Below are 24101 nucleotides of genomic sequence, written 5' to 3'. Positions count from 1 at the left end.
TTTATATGTAGGTATTTGTGTTTTTAGCAGATATTTTCTTAATTATTTGAATTCTGATCTAGGAGGACAATGTTTAGCTCTATCCAGTACTTTAAAGACTCATGGAACTATAGGGAACTTTGTATGTTAGGTAGTCCACATCCCAGACCCTTTCCGTTTGTTTTAGTCACTTGGAAACAGCCCTGGAGATCTTGTTCCTTTTTCCTAAGGTCTCACAGTTTTAGTAGTGACAGAGGCAGGACTCGAGCCTAGGGCCATAAGAGCCTGCTTTGGGGGTCTCCAAGACTACTGTTAGGTTTGATTATTGGCTCAGAGAGTCACAAGATCCAACATATAGTTGTACAAACAGCTGAGATTTGTAACAGTGAAAGGATACGGAATAAAATCAGCAGAGGGAAAGACGTGGCTCCAAGTGGAGGGGAATTTAGGTGCAAGTTTACCAGTCCTCTCTCCTAGAGTCACACAGGTTATGCTTCATTCCTGTAGTAACAAGTCATGATGAGATACATAACAAGTTGTCTACCAGCAAAGCTTGTTAGAAACTCACTATCCAAGGTTTTTATTGGAAGCTGGTCATGTAGACACCCTCTGCCTGGCACATGTCAGAATTCAGAACTCCCAAAACAAAAATAGTTTTTCAGCATAAACCACCTTGTTTGTACAAACATTTTAGGCCACTTTTGTCAGGCTGGTGTGAATTCTTCCCAAGCCCAAGTTTCCAGACACAGCCCAAAGGCCAACCTTTTAAGCAGGACTTTGAAGGGATAGCAGTGAGGCCTGCTACATTAACTCTCTTCTGCACAGAGCAGTCCAATATTTCTTTTTCTGGACCATGATGTCTGTATCATTTTAAACATAGTATTGGTAACTACAAAATTATTTCATTCTTCAGTCATTTACTTACTATACATGGCCCTCAGAGATTAAAATAGATACATTAACGTGATTATTATGTAACAGATGAAAGCATAAGTAAGTCATTGTATCTTAATGTGAGAACTTTTCAGATATATTATTACAAGTCTCAGAATTTAAAAATTACTGTTTATTATTCTGATAAGAGAATCCAGTATTGTCTTCTCAGTTTTAAAATCTTGTTATGACTTTTTTTAACAAAAGTAAATGACACTGAATTTTATTGTTTTTTTAAGATTAGATATTTTTAGAGAAGATGTCTTGATCGACCATGGTTGTGAAGTTAAGTTTGTTTTTGGTTGATGTCTCCATGGTGATCTCTCTTGTTTGGTTTTTTAAACTTAATTTATTGTTTTCATCTTCTTTTTTTTTTTTTAGATTTTATTTATTTGAGAGAGTGAGAATGAGAGAGAGAGCACGAGAGGGGGGAGGTTCAGAGGGAGAAGCAGATTCCCTGCTGAGCAGCGAGCCCCATGTGGGACTCGATTCTGGGACTCCAGGATTATGACCTGAGCTGAAGGCAGTCGCTTAACCAATTGAGCCACCCAGGTGCCCCTTGTTTTCATCTTTTGATACAGTTAACTGTGAATATGCCTTCATAAAAAGGGCACTAGAAATTGTTTAAAAATATTTGTTAAAAAGATTGTACATTGAAAAACAAATGGTGCAGAAAATAAATTTGTTGAATTCTCTTTTGTACCCTGCCCCCAAATCAAACTGTCCAGATTTTCTAGGGATAACCATTAGTAAACTCTTTTATTCAAGTGTATGTGTGTCTTAGAGGATATGTAATTGTTTTTGCTTAATAAAAATGACATCATACTATATATGTTTTCTGCAACTTGAGTTTTTTGTGCAACAATATTTTTTGAAATCTTTCATATTATTACTTATACGCCTACCTCATTATTATTTGTTGTGTGGATTTTTATGGATTTTTATAGCGTAAGTGTACTATAACTTCTTTAGTCATTCCCAGTTGGACGTGTTAGGTTGTCTTCAAATTTTTGCCCAGATATCCTTCAGTATTTATCTTCTCCATCTTTAAGAATTTTTCGTTGGGGCACTTGGGTGGCTCAGTGGGTTAAGCGTCTGCTTTCGGCTCAGGTCATGATCCCAGAGTCCTGGGATCGAGCCCCACGTTGGGCTCCCTGCTCAGCAGGGAGCCTGTTTCTCCCTCTCTCTCTGCCTGCTGCTCCCCCAGTTTGTGCGCTCTCTCTCTCAAATGAATAAAATCTTAAAAAAAAAAGAATTTTTCTGTAGGTTATTTATATGTTTATAACAATATCTTTTATTTTCAAAGTGAAAAAAGTTGCCAGTGAAGGAGGAAATGATGATCCAGATGTGTCTCCGAGCACCAAAATTTCAGACACAGAATCACCTCAAAAGGATGCTCAGATAGTTGAAGAAGAACAACAGTCTCAGACTTTAACAGGACAGGATTCAGAACAGATTGCATTAGAACCAAACCTAAATCAAAAGAAAAGAAGAAGAAAGAATCAGGATGAAGTTGGTAAACAGGAAGTAAAAAATCTTTCAGGAAATGCCACTGTTCAGTTAGGTCATTCTAAAGGAGAAAAATACAAAAGTAAGTTTCTTAAATATATTAATAGTTCCTGTATTACTTGAGAAAATGTGTACTATAGTATGATATGTAATTTAAATACTTCTGAGTAGTAGCAACTAGTAACGTTTAAGTTTTGTATTCTATATTCATGTTACTGTGTTAAATCCTTTTGTTTTTAAAGGAAAGAAGTTTATTGTTGAGGGGTAAAGAAACCAAAGTGAACTGGGGAAATTTTTCTCTAAAGTATGTTTCTGGGGCACTTGGGTGGCTCATTCGGTTAAGCATCCAACTCTTGATTTCAGCTCAGGTCTTGATCTTTTTTTACTTAAAACCAAACAGTGATTAGAAGTCATAACAATGTGTATAGTTAACTGTATAATGCTTGTGTATCTTAATAAATCACAGGTGTTCATGTTCTACCTCTACAGAGCACCTTTGAATCCACAATAAGTTGTTTAATTTTTATAAAAGAGCTACTGAAATCAGTTTCCTTCTTCCTTCCTTCCTTTGATCTTTCTTTCTTCTCTTTCTTTTCTATTTTTTTTATAGCTCCCTTAGAATGCAAGCTTTTTGACACCCAGGATTTGCTAGGGAATGAGGGCTAAGAGATTCAGGCATTTTTAGTCTCTTAAGAATTCATATGTAGATTACTTAAAGTAGATAACCAAGTAAATAGAGAAGAAGAAGATAGTAGCAAACCAGAAAAACCTTTCTATAGAATTTAAATTTTATGTAGTTTAGTTTTACCAATATGATTTTAATAAATGAGTCATGGTTATAGCATAGTATAATTTATAGGCATCACAATATTATACTCATTTGTGGTTTTCTGTTAAAGATACTACATAAAAAGCAGAATAGCTCAGTAATTAAGAAGTTGGACTTTGGAAATCAAACAGACCTTGGTTTAGATTCCAGCTTTTTTTGTTTGCTAAATATGACCTTGGGTAAGTCACCTAAGATCTTGAACTCAGGTTCTTTTTTCTCTGATGGGTTTACCACCTTTTAATAGGACTGTTTTCAGTATTAAATAAGATAATGCATTTGATGGGCTTGAGTTTCTGTCACTTAGTAAGTACTAAATAAATGATAGCAGTTACTGTGTTATTAATTATGATTCTCCTGAAGGAGCAGAATAGGCCAGTCTACCTGTAGCTTCCTAACTAGCTATATAGAACAAATTTAACCATTTAAAATTTAAGCAAGATAAAAGGAGAATGCTGTAAACTACCCAGGAAATTTGGACTGATCCTCAAAACACAGTTACAACTTACACAGTTTTAAGTTGATTATCTTTTCATTAATGTTCTAAAATTAAGATCTCGGGCGCCTGGGTGGCTCAGTCGTTAAGCGTCTGCCTTTGGCTCAGGTCATGTTCCCAGGGTTCTGGGATCGAGCCCCGCATCGGGCTCCCTGCTCAGCAGGAAGCCTGCTTCTCCCTCTCCCACTCCCCCTGCTTGTGTTCCCTCTCTCACTGTGTCTCTTTCTGTCAAATAAATAAAATCTTAAAAAATAAATAAAATTAAGATCTCTGCCTTACATATAGGAACTTGAATGTGGAATGGATTAATGATTTATAGGAAAAACACTTTTTTATGTAAATTCCTTTGTGCTTTAAAAAGTAGATGTTTTCATTTTTTAGAATAACATGCATTTTGTATTCATAGATAAAGGTCAGTCTTTAAGGCCTGAGATAAATGAAGATGAAGTCAATAAGGAACAGAAGCTTTCTTGCATACGAAACATGGATGACATTGTGGATTTATCCTCCAGTGAAAAAGCTGAGAAAAGAGCTGACCCTATCCTTTTATCAAGGTATTTTTCTATACCTTTACTGACTTTGTTTACATCTTCTATCAGTTACTGAGAGGGGAGTGTGAAGTCTCCAACTGTAATTATGAATTTGCCTGCTACTCTTTTCAGTTCTATTTGTTTTTCTTCATGTCTTTTGAAGCTCGTTAGGTGCATGCATATCTAGAATTGTTGTATCTTGGTGAAATCACCCTTTTGTCATTTGTGTGTATCATTCTGATATTTCTCTTTGTTCTGATGATTACTTTGCTATAGCTGTCTTGTGGTTAATGTTTGCATGGGTTTCTTTTTTCTTTTTTTTTGGTGGGGGGAGAGAGCAAGCATGGGGGGGGCAGGGTAGGGGCAGAGAGAGGGGGACAGAGAATCCCAAGCAGGCTCCACTCTCAGGATGGAGCCCGACACAAGGCTCAGTCTCACAACCCTGAGATCATGATCTGAGCCGAAATCAGGAGTGGGACGCTTAACCAGCTGAGCCACCCAGGCGCCCCTGACTGGCTTATTTCACCTAGCATAATGTTTTCAGGTTTCATCTGTGTTGCAGCATTTGACAGTATTTCCTTTTTTTTTAATGGCCAAATAATAGTCCATTGTGTGCATATATCACATTTTCTTCATTCATCTCTCAGTGAACATTTAGGCTGTTTAGTTTTTTTAAAGCTTTATTTATTTGACAGAGAACACAGCGAGAGAGGGAACACAAGCAGGGGGAGTGGGAGAGGGAGAAGCAGGCTTCCTGCCGAACAGGGAGCCCGATGTGGGGCTCAATCCCAGGACCTCGGGACCATGACCTGAGCCAAAGGCAGACGCTTAACCCCTGAGCCACCCAGGCACCCCTCTCTTGGCTATTTTATTTTTTATTTTTTTTTTTTTTATTTTTTTTTAAAGATTTTTATTTATTTATTCATGAGAGACAGAGAGAGAGAGAGAGAGAGAAGCAGGCTCCCAAGGAGCAGGGAGCCCGATGCGGGACTCGATCCCAGGACCCTGGGATCATGACCTGAGCCGAAGGCAGACGCTCAACCATCTGAGCCACCCAGGCGCCCTCTTGGCTATTTTAAATAAACATTGGAATGTAGATATCTGTTTGAGGTCCTGTTTTCATTTCTTACAGAAAAATACCCAGAAGAGGGATTGCTGAATCATATGATAGCTCTATTAATTTTTTTTGACATTTTATTTTTTTTTTAGGTAATCTGCCCCCAATGTGGGGCTCAAACTCACAACTCTGAGATCAAGAGTCACATGCTTTACTGAATGAGCCAGCCAGACACCCCTCTATTTTTAACTTTTTGAGGAGCCTCCCTACTTCACAGTGGCTGTGCTATTTTATCTTCCCATCAGCAGTGCACAAAGATACCAGTTTTCCATATGCTCACCAACACTTATTTTCTTTTTTCTTTGTTTTGAAAATGGTTATTCAGACATACGTGAGATGATACTTCATTGTGGTTTTGATTCGCATTTCCCTAAGTGATATTGAGGATCTTTACATATACTTATTGGCTATTTGTCTGCTTTGGAGAAATGTCTGTTATTTCCTTTTCATGTTTTTTAATTAGGTTATTTTAATTGAATTATAGGCATTCCTTTTATATTTTGGATATTAAGCTTGTGTCAGATATATGGTTTACAAATATTTTTTCCCATTCCATAGGTTGTTGTTTGACCTTGTTGATTATTTCCTTTGCTCTGCTGAAGCTTTTTAGTTTGATACTGTCCCACTTGTCTATTTGTGCTAGTTTGTTCATACAATTCGGAAGATTAATAGTTTCTTTGAAGCTGAGCCCATGGACCTTGGGTCCTTAATTTGCTAGGTGACAGAATTTAAATTGTGACTTCAGAGATACAACTAATTTCATAAACTATACATAAAAGGTACTATGGCTTTTTTAGGGGAAAAACAACCCTGTAATGACTGTTAAGATCCTAACTGGTTTTGTAAAACAGTGAGCCGATTCTAAAATTATTAATTACACAAGAGCAAAGAGTCATGAGTGGTAAAGACAACTTGAAAAACAACATTTCTGGGGAGGAAGTATATTAATACTTTAAGCTAGAGTAATTAGTGTGTTACTGGCACAGGGACAGATTGACTCAGCAGAACTGAATATAAAGCCTACGGGGAAAAATTTAGGAATCTGATAAATAGCAAAGGTAGCATTAGAAATTAGTGGGTCAAGATTGAATGAAATATTCATTAGATGGGTAGATCTATCTAATATTAGATAGTATTAGATCCTTATTTCACCCTCTGTGCTAAATTTCTGATAGATTAAAGGCTACAGGGACACTGGGTGGCTCAGTCGGTTAAGCATTTACCTTTGGCCCAGGTCATGATCCCAGGGTCCTAGGATCAAGTCCCTCATTGGACTCCTTGCTTAGCAGGGAGCCTGCTTCTCCCTTTGCCTGCCACTCCCCCTGCTTGTGTGCACTCCCTCTCTTTCTCTGATAAATAAATAAATAAATACATAAATAAAAAAAATAAAATCATGTGTAAAGCAAATCTTGAAAACTGTTAGAAAAAAGTGTTTGGAAATACCTTTGTGATGTCAAGGATTTCTTCACTTGATCTTAGCCAAAAGGCCGTGAAACGATGATGATGTCAAGGATTTCTTAAGATGTAAAAAGCAAAACTTTAAAAGATACAATTGATGAATTTGACTGCAGTAAACATAACTATTTCTTTTGATAAAAGATCTCATAAAGAACGTGAAAGGCATACTACTGATTGGGAGGTTTTATGTATAATATCTAACCAAAAAATAATATATAAAGAGCTCTTATTGATTAGTTGGGAAAAGACAAACACCCAGTAGAAAAAAATGAGGGGAAAAACAAGATCTAGTTAAATGTCTTATGTGTTCATTCTGGGTGCCAGTTAGTACATGGCCATGATTTATGGTATTATTAGTTGGATATTTCATAATACGGCAGTCTTCTCTTGGCATACAGTGCTAACTGCAGCTTATGCAAAGCAGTACCATGCAAAGCAGGGCCTGCCTGTGTAAGATTTTGATGAGAGATTATTCCTAAATATTGCTCTGATTTTACACATAGATTTATCAACCCCATGTAATTAAGAATTTTTCATTTTGACTTCTTGAGTGTTTTCCTATGCCTTTTGATTTGTGGCTACTCTTTCTCTGTAGGTACAGTTTTTTTTGTTGTTTGGTTTTGAGAGAGAGGAAGTGTATGCGAGTGGGGAGAGAGGGGCAGAGGGAGGGGAAGAGAGAATCTTTTTTTTTTTTTTTTTTAAGATTTTATTTATTTATTTACTTGAGAGAGAGAGAGAGAGAAACAGCATGAGACGGGATAGGGTCAAAGGGAGAAGCAGGCCCCCCGCCGAGCAGGGAGCCCGATGCGGGACTTGATCCTGGGACTCCGGGATCATGACCTGAGCCAAAGGCAGTCGCTTAACCAACTGAGCCACCCAGGCGCCCATCTTTTTTTTTTTTTGTAGAAAGCATCTTTTTTTTTTTTAAGATTTTATTTAAATTCACATTAGTTAACATATAGTATATTATTAGTTTCAGGGGTAGATTTTAGTGATTCATCACTTGCATATAACACCCAGTGCTCATTACATCAAGTACCCTCCTTAATGACCATCACTCCATTACACCATCCCTCATCCTCCTCCCCTCCAGCAACCCTCAGATTGTTCCCTATAGTTAAGAATCTTAAGCAGCCTCCACGCTCATTGTGGAGCCCAACTTGGGGCTTGATCTCACCATCCTGAGATCATGACCTGAGCTGAAATCAAGAGTTGGTAGCCTAATCGACCGAGCCACCCAGGCTCCCCTAAAGATACAGCTTTTAACGACATGGTACAAGAAGGATCATAGAAAAGTCACAATATTTATATTGATAATTCCAAAATATGAAGTATCGTTTTCCAACTGGTTTTATATGTTAAAAAATATTTTAAGTAGATATCATAAAACATATTACTAAGAATTCTTTTCCTCCTGATGTGTTTTTGTTTGCTTAGTGATCAACAAGATGCAACCTCACTAGCAACTGAAGCTTCAGAATCAAGCCCTTCAGATTTGCCTTTATCAGAAACTGGAATTACCTCAGTGTGTGAAGTGAATAATGTTGAAAGTAGTTGTACAGAAGAAAGCAGTGTTGACCTAAAAAATAAATCATTGTAAGTATTTTACATGGTAGGATTTTAAAATTTACTTTCAAAATTGTGATGATTTCTTATTTAAGAAATGATAATGTTGCTTTCCTTAGGGATTAGAAAGGGATGGTACACCATTTAATACATAATTGTACTATGGTCTGATTGTGACATAAAGGCTTATCACTTTATATTTCATTACAGAAAGATTCTCTTTCATATTTAATAGATAACCATGATAGGAATTTTATGTACAGTCGTGACTTACGCTGAAATCCTAAAATAATTTTTTTTTTTTTTTTTTAAAGATTTATTTATTTATTTGAGAGAGCGAGAATGAGAGAGAGTACATGAGAGGGGGGAGGGTCAGAGGGAGAAGCAGGCTCCTCGCCGAGCAGGGAGCCCGATGCGGGACTCGATCCAGGGACTCCAGGATCATGACCTGAGCCGAAGGCAGTTGCTTAACCAACTGAGCCACCCAGGCGCCCCGAAATCCTAAAATAATTTGAAGCCTTAACATTTGCTGTTAGATACTTTTACTTGGTTTGAGTAATTTTTCAAAGTTGTAGATTTTTTATATTGATGACTTCAAAGAAATTATTATGTTTTCTAGTGTGCAGATACTGATTAACATTTGCACTAAAAACAAAATAAAAGCACTACAAGAATCTGCCTTTGAAGAGACAGCTCAGAAATTCAGACTTCCTTTTTGGGTCCCTCCTAAACTCCTCATATAGGCTTAAAGGCTGTTTAGTTTATGAATTCTTAAACTTATTTTCAGTAAAGCACAGTCACAATGAGAATGAAACTTTTTTTTTTAAATAAAAATTTAGTCTTTGGAATAGGCAATATGGTCTTATGGCTCAAACACCTAGAAGTATAAAAAGATATAGAGTGAAATATCCCTCCTTCCATGTCCACATTCGCTCTAAGTAACTTGTGTAATTTATTTCTTCTATTCTTTCAGAGATTTAAAAAAAGTACTTTAAAACTAATACAAATGTATGTTCTTTATATTTTTTTACTCTTCCTAAAATCCTAATGATAGTGTGTGTGTGTTATATACACACACAGACACCATTTTGCAGTTTTTTGGTTTTATGTCTTGATATCTTTGCATAAAGATCTTCCTTATTATTTTGGGTAGCTGCATAGTATGTAGTGTTCCAGTATATATGTGCTGCTGAAGTGAGCACTTCATAGTGTCCTGGTGTGTAGATGGATTAGAGTTTATATTATCAAAGCCCAGCTGATGGCTAGATAGGTTGTTTTTTCAAACAGTGCTTAAAATCTTTAATTTCTATCCTTTGACTGTATGTAAGTACAGTGGACCCTTAGGAACAACATAGTGGTTAGGGATGCTGACCCCTTTGCAGTTGAAAATCCACAAATAACTTTGACTCTTCCAAAACTTAACTACTAATAGTCTACTGTTGACTGGAAGCCTGATGACGTAATTGGTTGAATGACACATATTTTGTATGTTATATGTATTATATACTGTAATCTTAAAATTAAAGTAAGCTAGAGAAACAAAATGCCTTAAAATAATAATGAGAAAATACATCTACAGTACTGTACTGTATTGAGAAAAATCTGTGTATAGGTGGAATCACACAGCTTGAACTTGTGTTGTTCAAAGGTCATCTGTATTTGTAGGGTGAGTATTCAGACTGGAATTGCTTGCTGCAATGTATATATGTGTGTGTGTATACACATATACACATTGAGAATTTTGAGAGATACTTCCAAAGTGTTCTTCACAGGAGTTATACTAGTTTACATTCCCACCAACATTGTAAGAAATGTCTCCCTTAACAGAAAATGGTGTTTATCAAACTAGGGTTTATGCTGATCTCGAATAGATTAAAAAATAATACTTCCGTATACTATCTCCATCCCACTCTTCCTTTTTTGGCAGGGGTATGTAATGCTTTGTTTTTATTGAGTTTTTTATTTAAAAAATTTCTAACCTAAGGAAAAGTCAAAAGAATAGAACAACGAACATTTGTATATAATTCTCCTTAGATTCTCTAATTCCTAATATTACATTTGTGCTTGCTTGCACAGGTGTGCACGTCTCCCTCCCCCCTTAATTTGTGCTTTTTTTAAAACCTATTTTTATTTTGTTTTTTAAGTTCATATTTTGTCCTTTTTTTTTTTTTTCCAAAGATTTTATTTATTTATTTGACAGAGCACAGGCACGGGGAGTAGGAGAGGGAGAAGCAGGCTCCCTGCTGAGCAGGGAGCCCAATGTGGGGCTTGATCCCAGGACCCTGGGATCACGCCCTGAGCTGGCGCCAGACACTCAAACGACTGAGCCACTCAGGCGCCCCTCTTTGTCCATTTTTAAAATGAGTTTTTGATGCTATTGTTTGTAGGAGCTCTTTTTATTTTAGGGAGATAAGCCTTGTTTTTTGATTTGCAAAACATGCTTTCTTGGTTGGTAGTTTGACTTCTGACTTAGTCATGTAGAAGTATTTGATTTTTATGTGGTTATATTTCTCAATTTTGTTTTTCTTTCATGGCTCCTGAATTTTTAGTTAAACTTTATGAAGGCTTACCCCAACTCAAGGTTATAAAAGAATTCATCCGTGTTTACTGTGTGGCTTTATTTAACTCTGATGCATTGGAACATATTATGAGTACAGTGCAAGGAATGGAGCTAATTTTATTTTAGTCCCCAGTGTTAGTTTTCACATCACCATTGCTTTGATATTATTTGTAACAGTACATTATTCTGTATTTCATCCTCGCTGTTTTGAAATGCGGCCTTTTTTATATAGTACTTTCATGTGTTTTGAAGTCATCTTCTAAATTTTCTTTTGTGTTTCATTTATCTGTTTATTCACATATCAGTACCAGTGTTTTAATTATTGATGCTGAATAGTTTCTTTTTAGCATCTGGTAAAATAAGTTACCTCCTCATGGCTCTTGTTTTTCAGTTCTCTTTGCTACTCTTACTCTAAGTAAGCCTAAAGGACTTCTTTTCTGCCTCTGAGTGGATTTTTAAAGAATATTTCAGAATTTTATTTGACTGTCCCTCCATGTTGGTGCTATTTAAATAATGTTCATTAAAAAAAATAAAAAATAATTCATTTTTTAGGGAAACTGATCAGTCAGGAAATGTTAAACTGATGGGAAGAAGACAACTACAGAGACCCAAACCCAATTTATCAAGGGCAGTTGGGAAGAAATCTGTTCTTTCACAAGGTAAAACAGATGCGGAGAACAAGAGTTTACGTGCAGAAACTTCAGTTGAAAAGGTATGGAGTAAGACACTTTATAGAAAATAAAATTACAAAAATTTTCCCTAAGTAGTTGGGAATAAACTGTTTAGTTTGTAACTACATGATAATATAACTGATACTAAAACAAAGATACAGGAACACATGAATATTAAATGTGTCTTGTCTCCTGTTTATGCATTTAGAACCTAGGACATATCATTTCAAACATACTCAGTAGTGAAAAATCTCTTTTGTTTACTTATCTAAATTTTTAAAAATTAAAGTATTTTTTTTTTTAAAGATTTTATTTATCTGTTTGAAAGAGCATGAGAGAGCATAAGCAGGGGGAGCGGCAGAGGGAGAGGGAGAAACAGGCTCCCTGCTGAGCAGGGAGCCCAATGTGGGGCTTGATCCCAGGACCCAGGATCACGACCTGAGTCAAAGGCAGACGGTTAATGACCGAGCCACCCAGGCGCCCCTACTTACATAAATTTTGTATTCAAAATGTTTTTAACCAGTTTTCCATCAAATTATATCCGTAGTCCTTTCCACAGACTGACATATTCCTGTCCTTCATAATCTTTGTCTTTCTTTTTATATATGAAAACATTTCTGTAGGTTTTAATCATAACATACATAATATTTAAAACTTTTTTCTGTGAAACTACTCATTAACCTTTTCTTGGGGTTAATCTTTTTAATAGCTGCATCAGGTTAACATAATAATTTACCTAAGCATTTTTCTAATGGTAGACATTTAAATCGTTTCCATTTTTTTAAACTCTCATAAATAAAAGCAAATGGTTTTGTAAGTAACCCTTTCTTAAGGAAAAAAGCAGAGGATAAATTTCCACAGGAGGTGAGATTAATGAGTCAGAGTGTTTTAAATATTTCTTGGCTTTTGTTATGCATTGTCAAGTGACAGTCAAAAAAAAAAGAATTTATTTACACTGCTACAGGCATTAAACGAATGTTCCTGTTTTTGTATATTTCTGCTGGCATTGTTATAAATTTTTTATTTTTGCTAAAATACATTTTAAAGTGTTAGCTTTTTTCCCTCTTAGGTTAAATACTTTTTATTATACTTCTTGTAATACAATCGTATTATTATAGTCTTGTAAAATTCGACAAAATTGGGAAGCTACAGATTATTGTAAAAATTAAGACAAAAATTACTTGTGATTTCATTATCCAGCTGCAACTAACCTTTTAGCATATATCCTTCCAACTTTTCCTATTACAAAATTTATTAGTATTCAGTTTTGTATCCTTCTTTGGTTCTTAACATTTCTTAAATATTTTTCCATATTATTAAATATTCTTTGAAAACATGGTCTTTAGTGACTTCATAATATTCTGTCAGTGGGTATAACTGAATTTAACCATTTACTCATTATTGGATATTTTGTCTGTTCGCAGTGTTTGGCATTTTATATAATGTTCTAGTAAACATTCTTGTACTTTGTCTGAATATTTACTTAGAGTCTTAGAAATGGTATTACAGTATGAACTTTTTTTTTTTTAAAGATTTTGTTTATTTATTTGACAGAGACACAGCAAGAGAGGGAACACAAGCAGGGGGAGTGGGAGAGGGAGAAGCAGGCTTCCCACGGAGTGGGGAGCCCGATGCGGGGCTCAATCCCAGGACCCTGGGATCATGACCTGAGCCAAAGGCAGATGCTTAACGACTGAGCCACCCAGGCATCCCCAGTATGAACACTTTTAAAATAGATTTTATTTATTTGAGAGGGAGAGAGAGCGAGCGTGCACAAGTGGTGGGGGGAAGGGGCAGAGGGAGAGGGAGACTCTCCTCTGAGCAGGGAGCTCAACATGGGGCTTGATCCCAGGACCCTGAGATCATGACCCCAGCCGAAGGCAGATGCTTAACCAACTGAGCTACCTAAGTGCCCTGAGTATGAACATTTTTTAGGCTCTTGATTTTATATTGGCAAAAAGCTTTCCAGAAAGGATATACCAATTTTTGTTCCTGTCAGTTAATAGATGGGATTATATGCTTTATAATGTTCACAGCTGCATCAATGATTTATAAAATTCTTACAATTAGAAGAACAAAGAATGAAATGTCATTGTTTTAATTTCCATTTATTATGAAGTTTGGACTTTTTTATGTTAAGTCAATAAAATGTAAAAAATTGAATTTATAGAATCATATGGAAAAGGATAAAGTGAAAACATTGGACATTTCTGGAATGGGGAATACAGAGAGAGAGAACCCAGAAGCTGAGACTGTATCTACGTAAGTATTTAGGAAGTAGAATAAAAGTAGTAGCTTTTAAGAGTGACTCTGATAAGTTCTGTACTTGATAATGTCTGAATTTTATTTCCGTTTAGTGTACTTAAGTCTTCTCTTAACTGTAGGTGTGTTGAAACATTTCAGTAGTGTTCTTTATGCTACTGGAGAAATAAATTATGATACGGATCCATTGGGTTCGCAGTTACATTTCTTCCTCAACTTACTAACAGGATTTTAACAAAGTCTTGTTAGATTAATTGTTAAGATACATATTTCTGGATAATTTTATGTATAGCAGGTTTCAAAAGGGAATATTTAACTGGGAATGCAGATTCAGAGTAAGTCTTATTCTAATAATTTGAACCATTGGATTCTGGACTGTACATTTATGCTGTAATCTTTGTCTAGTGCCCTGGAGGTATACGTTACAAACTAGTAGTAGTCTTAGTGGAGAATGGTATTGTCTGTCAAGTATAGATTCTTTTCCAGTTTTGTGATGAAATGATTTTTATAGTTAGGGTTCCAGGATTATGTCTGTCCCAAAGTGTTAAGGTATAGAAACAGGAGTATCTTTGAGGATGTATTTGAGGACACTTGTAATTATTTTTATATTCCAAATGGTTTACTTATTCATACCTTGGAGAAGAGAATACTGAAAACAAACATGTGACTTCAGAATAACCATAATTCTATTCTTTTGTAGTTCTAGTGAAAAAATTGGTCTGCAGGAAGATGATCAAACGAAGGCTGTCAGACCAGCACGACTAATGAGGGGCCGATTGCAAAGGCCGAAGCCAAATGTAGGTAAAGCTGCTGAAAGAAAAGAAATTCTTCCATCACAGGAAAAAATTGAGGCCAATGTAAAAAAGAGTGAAAGTCAATCCTGTATTACTAGAGATGTAAGTACTCTGATTCTTGCCATTTTTTTTGTTAAACAAGTACTTAAGCCTTCTTTTACCTCCCTCTTTAAAGGGCAAGACTGTACAGTTGTGTACATTGTATATTAAATTTAAAGCCAAAATCTCAGAGCCAGCAGCTTTGCTACTTGCAAAGCCATTTAACTCTCAGCAATCTAGATTTTGGGCATTTACATAATGGAGCATCTGCTTTGATCTTATTACGTCGTGTTTGACTTGCCTCCCCCTCCCCATCATTTAGGTATTTGAATTACGCTTCCTTTTTGAAAATATAGCTAGATATGTGAATTTTAACTCTGGCTTAAACACAGTAAAATGTTAAAAGCTTCCTACTAAAATAGAATTCCAAGAACAAAAGATGATGAATTTTAGGTTATTTACATAATAACTAGTCTTTGTGATAAGGGTAAGAGTTCAGATCATAGTTAGATTTGAATTTCTTTTGTTATAATTCTCAAGGTCTATACTGTAATGGTACTAATCAGAAGACAGACCCCTGGGAATAACTCTAATAGACGAGACTGAAGCGCTGTAACTTGCTTTCTGATTAGGAGGAAAAGAATGGGGGCTTTGAGATAAGGTAGAAGGTATAGCTTGTGAAATTTTAAAAAATATTTAAATAACACTAAAAAAAGTGTCCTTTGAATATAATTTTATAATTTTGAAATGTTTACCATTTTCCTTGTACTCAAATTGGATAAAATTTTCAATGCAATTTTTTATAAATGGGTGTTTCATTGAGAAACCTTAAAAATGTGTTTGTTATTAAGAGTCCTGAACAAGTAGAAGATCAGTCATGTAAAAATGTTGACTTTGAAGACATCACATTACAATCTGAGAAAGAAGATAATTTTTTTCAAATGAACGTTAATGAATGTGTAAGGTAAGCATCATCTTAATGGTTATGTAATCTTTGAATTTAGTATAAAGTTTTAGGAATGTTTAATCAATTTTTAAAAACAAAAGCAAATCAGATTAATATTTGTGTATCAAATTACCTAATATTCACAATATAACTTCACTTTTCAGGGCAATTTATGTCATAGCTTTCTTTTTTTTTTTTAAAGATTTTATTTATTTATTTGACAGAGACAGAATGAGAGAGGAAACACAAGCAGGGGGAGTGGGAGAGGGAAAAGCAGGCTTCCCACAGAGCAGGGTGCCCAACTGGGGGCTCGATCCCAGGACCCTGGGATCATGACCTGAGCCAAAGGCAGACGCTTAATGACTGAGCCACCCAGGCGCCCCTATGTCATAACTTCCACGTTAATTTCTGTTACTCGTGATTTGATGAGTTGATATACTCATCATAAATTAGACCTGAATTAACATACATGTTAGATTAAATGTCTGTGTCCAAATGTGAAATGAAACTTATTTTCTTCTATTTGCTTCTTTGGGATTAGATTGATCCACATATGATCTTTATTTAAGGTTCACATAAATTTTTTATAAAACCCATATATAGAAACCCAATACTTCTCCTAGCCACATGTGGCTCTTTCTTTTGTTATTTCCCGTCTGGAGGGTACGAAACAAAATCGATGGAATTATTAGTATACTTTGGAAAATGTTTTTCCTTTGGAAATATTCAATGTACACAGAAGTAGTGAGAACAGAATAGTGGACTTCTGTGCATTACTATGTAGTTTCAACTATTACTCGTATTTTATCAATCTTTACATTTGAAGTCTGGCCTTTCTTATACTTTCTTGTTCAGATCATACTTCAATCTGGCTGTTTGAGATGCTGGTCATATCTGGCCACATAAATGTGTTGTTTAACTCTTATGGCAGGGCATATGTCTGGATAAAAGATAGGAGGTGCCAAGAGGTAGGAATAGTAGACATAAATTGGTCTAGCTCCAATGCAGAGGACTGGGGACCCTTAGCCAGTATTTGGGAAGGATTGTGTGGATGACAATTAGAGACTGTTCAGAGCCAGTTGACTACTACTGTACGTGACCTTATTGATAGATTTCTCTTTATCCATGTCTCTCTATGAGTAGATATATTTATTTTAAAAATTTGTAATTTCAAAACATGGGTTTTTTTTCCCCCTCTCCTTTTAACTTTTAGGTTTTACCCAGAGATACCTGAGGCTTTCTTAATTTATTTTTTATTTTTTTGTTTGAGAATTCCTCGTCTTTCAGTAGTATTTTCTCAACCATCATTTCTTCAGCTGGCAGTATGCTTTAAAATTTGTATTTTTTTTTTTTTTAAATATATAGTATTCAAGAAGATAATAAAGTCCCAGTTCTAAAGACTCGATTTCAGAAACCAAAGCCAAATATAGGAAGAGGAGCTAGAAGAAGAGAAGTCTTCTCAAAGGAAGAGGTGTCAGAGGAGATTGTTGCATCTGGGCAATTCACAGCACCTTTGAGAGAAATTACGAGAGTGGAAGAAACCTTACCAAGGGAGAGGGTATTAGTGGAGGCTAATACTACTAAGGAAATGGAGTCATATTTAAAAAAAACTGAAAGAGACAACTCTCCTAGAGAGAAGATACCAGAAATGATGGACAACACTGTAGATATGGAGACAGATTTGAAAGAAACTGGAAGAGAGGTTTCGCCAAGGGACACTATATCAGAGGTGTCTGATGTCACTGAGGAAAGAGTGACAGATTTGGAAGAAACTGGAAGAGAGGTTTCCCCAAGGGATACTATATCAGAGGTGTCTGATGTCACTGAGGAAAGAGTGACAGATTTGGAAAAAACTGGAGGAAGAGAGATATCCCTACAGGAAAATACCTTGGAGGTCAGCACTACAGATGAAGTAGAAACAGGTTTAGAAGAAACTGGAAGAGAGGTTTCCCCAAGGGACACTATATCAGAGGTGTCTGATGTTACTGAGGAAAGAGTGACAGATTTGGAAGAAACTGGAAGAAGAGAAATATCCCTACAGGAAAATACCTTGGAGGTCAGCACTACAGATGAAGTAGAAACAGGTTTAGAAGAAACTGGAAGTGAGGTTTCTGTAAGGGAAAATGTACCAGAGATGGTTGATGCTACTGAGGACAGAGAAACACATTTGGAAGAAACTGAAAGAAGAGAAATAGACACAGAAGGAAAGGCCCCACAGGTCAAGACTCAAGGTGAAATGGAGGCAGATTGGAAAGAAATTGAAAAAGGAACTTCCCTGAGGGAAAAGGTACTAGTGGGGATCAGTGCTGTAGGGGAAAGGGAGATTGATTTTAAAGAAACTGAAGAAAGAGACCTTTCTGTGATGGAAGAGGTATCAGGAAAGACGACTGCTACTGAAGAAACAGAGGCGGAATCAGAAGAAACTGGAGGAGACATTTCCCTGAAGAAAAGCAGATCAGAAGAGATTAATGCTCTTGAAGAAATGGCTGCAGATTTGGAAAAAACTGGAAAAATAGACATTTCTCTAAGGAAAAATGGAGAAGAAGAGGCTGGGACCTCAAGACAAATGGACACAGATTTAATGCAGAGCAGTAGTAGTTGCTGCAGCACTATGCCTTCACTAAATATCAAAGTATGTCTTTTTCTGTTCTTTAGAAAAACTGTTTTTGAACATTTTTTCAGAGAAAAATTATCAAAATAAAAACCGTGATTATTGCTCTTAAATCCCATAACATTTAAAATCTCTAAAAGCTTAAAGTCTTTCCCAGCCGTAAATTCTGTGTTTTAGGACCTTAAAGAAACTATGCATTTTTAAAAAAAAAAAAACTTAAAAAATATTTAATTGTGGATAAGTTACCATTCTTAGTGTCAGTTTGAAGTTATTCTTAGCTAAAAGGAGTGTAGGGAATTGGACTGAGTTAGTGCTAACTCTAGTATGAACATGCATTAGAATTATTTCTTTCGACCAAATGTCTTTCTCAGTTTTTATTTCCTGTCCCACTCCACTTTTATTTTTATTTTTTTAGATTATTTATTTATTTAGAGAGAGTGAGTGGGAGGGGCAGAGGGAGAGAGACAATCCCAAGCAGACTCTGCACTGAGCGTGGAGCTCGACGTAGGGCTCAATCTTAGAACCCTGAGATCATGAGCTGAAACCAAGAGTTGGATGCTTAACTGACTGAGCCATCCAGGTGCCCCCCACCCCCACTCCACTTTTAAATTTTCTTTTTTCTTTGTTTTTAAATTTTTAAGTTTTATTTTAGAAAGAGAGTGAGAGAGAGTGCGAATGTTGTAGGGGCAGAGGGAGAGAGTGAAAGAATCTAAGGCATGCTCCATGGTCAGCACAAAGCCCAATGTGGGGCGTGATCCCACACCCCCGAAATCATGACCTGAGCTGAAATCGAGAGTTGGACGTCCAGGTGACTGACCACCCAGGTGCCCCTAAAATTTATTAAATATTTCCAGTGGGGTTGCTTGGCTGGCTCAGTTGGGGGATCATGTGACTTTTTTTTTTTTTTTTTACCATGTGACTCTTGATCTTGGGGTTGTAGGTTTGAGCTGCACGTTGGGTGTACAGATTACCTAAAAATAAAATCTTTAAAAACCCAAAAGTTTCTAGTTACTTTAAGTTCACACAGTTGTGACATTATCCATTTGTGCTGATTTACTGTGGTTGATTTCCTGTGACTATTCCTCCAGAACGTTAGCAGTGAAGTACTATCCATGGTGTGTACACCTGAAGAAGAAAAAAGGAATTCTGAAAAGGAACTGTCAGGTCACTTGAGTTGTTTGAAGACTTCTTTGCAGACTTCTGAACTTGATAAAACAGAAGACCAGGGGATGCTCTCTCCAGATGTTCCAGAGCAGTTTTCAGATATTAATTTAAGGTACAAGTATATTGGTCTATGTGCTTTTAAAGACAAAGCATCTATTTTTTAAAGTTTTAATTTTTTTTTAAAGATTTTTATTTATTAGAGAGTGAGCAAGAGCAGGGAGAGGGTAAGAAGAGGAAGAAGCAGGCCCCCTGCTGAGCAGGGAGCCCGATGTGGGGCTTGATCCCAGGACCCTGGGATCATGACCTGAGCCAAAGGCAGATGCTCAACTGACTGAGCCACCCATGCGCCCAAGACAAAGCATCTAAAGTTATATTATCAGATTATCAGTAAGGTTTCAAGACAAATCATCTCTAGCATAGTGTTACAGATTTTAAGCTTTGGGATGTTTGGAGAGAATTTTGAGGTCGTTGTGACAGTAGATTGAGAGAATTACTAACATCAGAATTGTATGTAACACATATTCCTAAGTCAATATGGGTGTGAGAACCTGTATTTTCTCTCTGCACAGATGATAGGCTTATACTTCATTTGTACTCCTCATATTTTTTAGGATCTACCAAATAGTCCAATTTGTTTTCCTGTTAAGAATTAGATTTAGGGGCACCTGGGTGGCTCATTTGTTAAGCATCTGCCTTCGGCTCAGGTCATGATCCCAGGGTCCTGGGGTCAAGCCCCACATTGGGCTCCTGCTTATTAGGAAGCCTGCTTCTCCCTCTCCCACTCCCTCTGCTTGTGTTCCTGCTCTTGCTATCTCTCTGTCAAATAAATAAATAAAATCTTAAAAAAAATTAGATTTAATATTTACTGCCAATTTCTCAAGTTGTCCTAAGACTCTGTTCTTGTCGTCCCTTCAACTCTTTCTAACGTTCGATAATCCTTTTTCCAAAAGCAAATCTCTTCCTCAAGAGCAGAAGCCACTTGAAGTTAAACCAGCACCTTTTGTGAGAAGTCGATTCAAAAGACCAAAACCAAACTTAGCAAGAGCAACTTTAAAGAGAGAGACTACAGTAGCAGAAAAATACGTATCTGGGAAGAAATTGGAAACTGATAATACTGAGACTGTTGTGGTACAGCAGAGCAGTGAACAGATAAACACTCTCCCTTCTCAACATGTGAGTGCTATTCAAGGTGGATGTTCTTTGTTTTAGCTATTATGATTACTAAAGTAAAACAGCTGGGGTTAACATTTAACAGATATTTTCTCATATAATTTCTACTGCATGTGGTATTAGTCTTGTTATACTTACTGTGCCTCACTGTTCCATGTGGTTTTGTAAGAATCTTGTCTCTCTCATGATGGGCAAGTATGTCATGGAAAGGAATTTAAGAGTCCTGGGATCTAAGTTCTGACCTTTATTCATCGTGTGACCATAGCCAAATGATGCAGCTAGTTTCTTCACAGAAAAAATGAGTTTGATAGTCATTCTTTGTTTTACTTTGTTGTTAAGGTGCATTAAAAAGTTAAAAGCTTGATAGGAGTTAAAGGAGATGTTTTATTTACTTTGTTAACTTGGTCCATAACAAATTAAGATTGTGTGATATAATATCAAAAATGTTGAATGGAAAAGTTAACCTCGTAAGTTGAGTGTTCTAAATATAAAAGTACTTTTTTGGCCATACAGGTGGGCAACAGGTACATGAAGAGATGCTCAATATCACTAATCATCAGCAAAATGCAAATCAAAACCACAATGAGCTGTCACCTCCCACCAGACAGAATAACTAGTCAAAAAGACAAGAAATAGCAAGTGTTGGTAAGGATGTAGAGAGAAAGGAACCCTCATGTGCTGTTGGTGGGAATGTAAATTGGTGCAACCACTGTGGAAAACAGTATGGAGGGTCCTCAAAAAATAAAAAAAGAATTACTATATCCAGTAATTCTAGTAGTGAGTATTTGCCCAAAGAATTCCAAAAGATGGATGCACCCTTATGTTTATCATAGCATTATTTACAATAGGGAAGATAGGAAAGCAACCAAAGTGCCCACCAATAGATGAATGGATAAAGAAGATGAGTTATATATATACAATGGAATATTACCCAGCAATAAAAAAGAATGAGATGTTGCCATTTACAGTAACATGGATGGGCCTAGAAGTCCATTTTGCCAAGTGAAATACTATGCTAAGAGAAGTCAGTCAGACAGAGAAAGACAAATACCATATAATTTCCCTTACACGTGGAATCTGAAAAATAAAACAAAACAAAAAAAGAACAGACTCAAATACAGAGAACAAACTGGTGGTTACCAGAGGAGAAGGGGGTGGGGAATTGGGGGAAATAGGAAAAGGGGATTGATTAAGAGGTACAAACTTCCCAGGGCCCCTGGCTGGCTTAGTTGGTAGACCATGCAACTCTTGATCTTGGGGTTGTAAGTTCGAACCTCATGTTGGGTGTAGAGATTACTTAAAAATAAAATCTTTTTTTTTTTTTTAAAGATTTTATTTATTTATTCATGAGAGACAGAGAGAGAGAGAGAGAGAGAAGCAGGCTCCCAAGGAGCAGGGAGCCCGATGTGGGACTCGATCCCAGGACCCTGGGATCATGACCTGAGCCGAAGGCAGACGCTTAACCATCTGAGCCACCCAGGTGCCCAAAAATAAAATCTTTAAGAAGCACAAACTTTCAGTCATGAAATAAGTAACAGAGATAAAAAGTACAGCATAGGGAATATAGTTAATAATATAGTAACGTGTGGTTATAGGTAGTGACCATACTTACCATGGTGAATACTGAGTGATGTATATAATTGTTGAATCGCTGTGTTGTACATATAAAACTAATAAAACATTGTATGTCAACTATACTTCAATAATAATAAAGACAAGTTCATAAAAATTAATAAAATGATGTATTTTTTAAAAAGTCAATTTTGGATTAAAATTCTTCTTTTATGTTTTATTTTTTTTTTAAAGATTTTATTTGAGAGAGAAAGAGAGGATGAAGGGGGGAGGGTCAGAGGGAGAAGCAGATTCCCCACTGAGCAGGGAGCCCGATGCGGGGCTCAATCCTGGGACTCCAGGATCATGACCTGAGCCGAAGGCAGACGCTTAACCAACTGAGACACCCAGGTGCCCCTTCTTTTATGCTTTAAGATAGCTTAGTTCTGGGGTGCCTGGGTGGCGCAGTTGGTTAAGTGTCCAACTCTTGATTTTGGCTCAGGTCTTGATCTCAGGGTCGTGAGTTCAAGCCGTGTGGAGCCCACTTAAAAACAAATAAATAAGATAAAATAGGTTAGTTCTTAAAATGCTTGAAAATTTGTACTTTTTCTGCCTGATCTTGTATTTTAAAAAGGTATATCTTTTTTTATTGATTATCTATCTGATTATAAAAATTTCACATTGAAAAAATATGTAATCTAAAAAGTGAGAGTCCATTATAATGTCTCATTTCTACCTCCCAAGTTAATCAGTCATGTAGTTATTTTGAGTATATCCACCCAGCCTTTTATGTATAGATACTTATTTATATAAATAATGTGTGGGTATTTTCATTGTTTTCCAAAAATGGCGTTATAACTTGCCTTCTCATTTTTTCACTTAACATAATATTGTGAACATATTTTTGGATCAGCATATACAGATTTATCTTCTAAATGGCTCTGGACTGTTCCATTATAAACAAGTTATAATTTATTCAGTACCCTACGATAGGTTTGTCTTGTTCCCAGTGTTTTGATTGTTCTTGCTTTTTTGGGGAGCTATTAAATGGGTATAATAAATATCTTTGTATGTACTTTTCCATATACTTACTTGAGTATTTTTGTAAGATACATTTCTAGAAGTAAATTTGCTGAGAATTAAAATTTTTGGTAGATACCGTTCTGTTGTCCTCTACAGAGACTTTACCAATTTATTTTGCTGATAGTGTATGAAAGTTCCTGTTTCCCTATACTTTTATCAACCCTCAGTGAAATTTTTCTTATTTGCCTTTTAGGGTGTGGCTTCCCTAATGACATCAAGAGAAAAAGACACATCAGGTCACAGGGAGGAGGAGTCTGTAATATTACCATGTATACAGACTGAAAAGGACCTTTCACCTTCGAGTTCTTGTGATCCTAAAGAGATGTCTCAGCCTACACAGGCCCAGGAAAAGGAATTAGTTGTTTCTACGGGGTAAACAGTGATACTTCTTTGAAAATATAAAATATATTTATATTTTAAAAAAAAAGGAAAATCTAAAATATGAGAGAATTCTTTCAAGTATTTCTTCATTGTTACTAAGATGTGTTAATGTATTTTATTTTTTTTTTATTTATTTTTATTTTTTTATTTTTTTATTTTTTTAAAGATTTTATTTATTTATTTGAGAGAGAGAGAATGAGAGAGAGCACATGAGAGGGGGGAGGGTCAGAGGGAGAAGCAGACTCCCTGCCGAGCAGGGAGCCCGATGCGGGACTCGATCCAGGGACTCCAGGATCATGACCTGAGCCGAAGGCAGTTGCTTAACCAACTGAGCCACCCAGGCGCCCGTGTTAATGTATTTTAAAAGTGAATACCAAGAGGGGCGCCTGGGTGGCTCAGTTGGTTAAGCGACTGCCTTCGGCTCAGGTCATGATCCTGGAGTCCCTGGATTGAGT

The 24101-nt window shown here is 36.3% G+C and overlaps 1 protein-coding gene across 2 annotated transcripts in view; it reads left to right on the top strand.

Annotated features, from left to right (window-relative positions):
* BDP1 (BDP1 general transcription factor IIIB subunit) overlaps nucleotides 1-24101 on the top strand; it is an 89990-nt gene that overhangs the window by 23494 nt on the left and 42395 nt on the right. For both annotated transcript variants that reach the window (XM_081826777.1, XM_081826778.1), the window contains exons 10-20: nucleotides 2219-2503; nucleotides 4150-4297; nucleotides 8286-8444; nucleotides 11527-11686; nucleotides 13816-13907; nucleotides 14608-14803; nucleotides 15592-15704; nucleotides 17052-18318; nucleotides 19386-19573; nucleotides 20412-20634; nucleotides 23459-23637. In XM_081826777.1, coding sequence (XP_081682903.1) covers nucleotides 2219-2503; nucleotides 4150-4297; nucleotides 8286-8444; nucleotides 11527-11686; nucleotides 13816-13907; nucleotides 14608-14803; nucleotides 15592-15704; nucleotides 17052-18318; nucleotides 19386-19573; nucleotides 20412-20634; nucleotides 23459-23637 — 3010 coding nt within the window. The remainder of the gene's footprint in view (nucleotides 1-2218; nucleotides 2504-4149; nucleotides 4298-8285; nucleotides 8445-11526; nucleotides 11687-13815; nucleotides 13908-14607; nucleotides 14804-15591; nucleotides 15705-17051; nucleotides 18319-19385; nucleotides 19574-20411; nucleotides 20635-23458; nucleotides 23638-24101) is intronic.

The sequence above is a fragment of the Leptonychotes weddellii genome, chromosome 7 (assembly GCF_054177405.1).
Source record: "Leptonychotes weddellii isolate Sample4059 chromosome 7, ASM5417740v2, whole genome shotgun sequence".
Lineage (NCBI taxonomy): Eukaryota > Metazoa > Chordata > Mammalia > Carnivora > Phocidae > Leptonychotes > Leptonychotes weddellii.
Note: the sequence above shows the minus strand (reverse complement) of the source record. Positions and strands in the feature narration are given on the sequence as shown.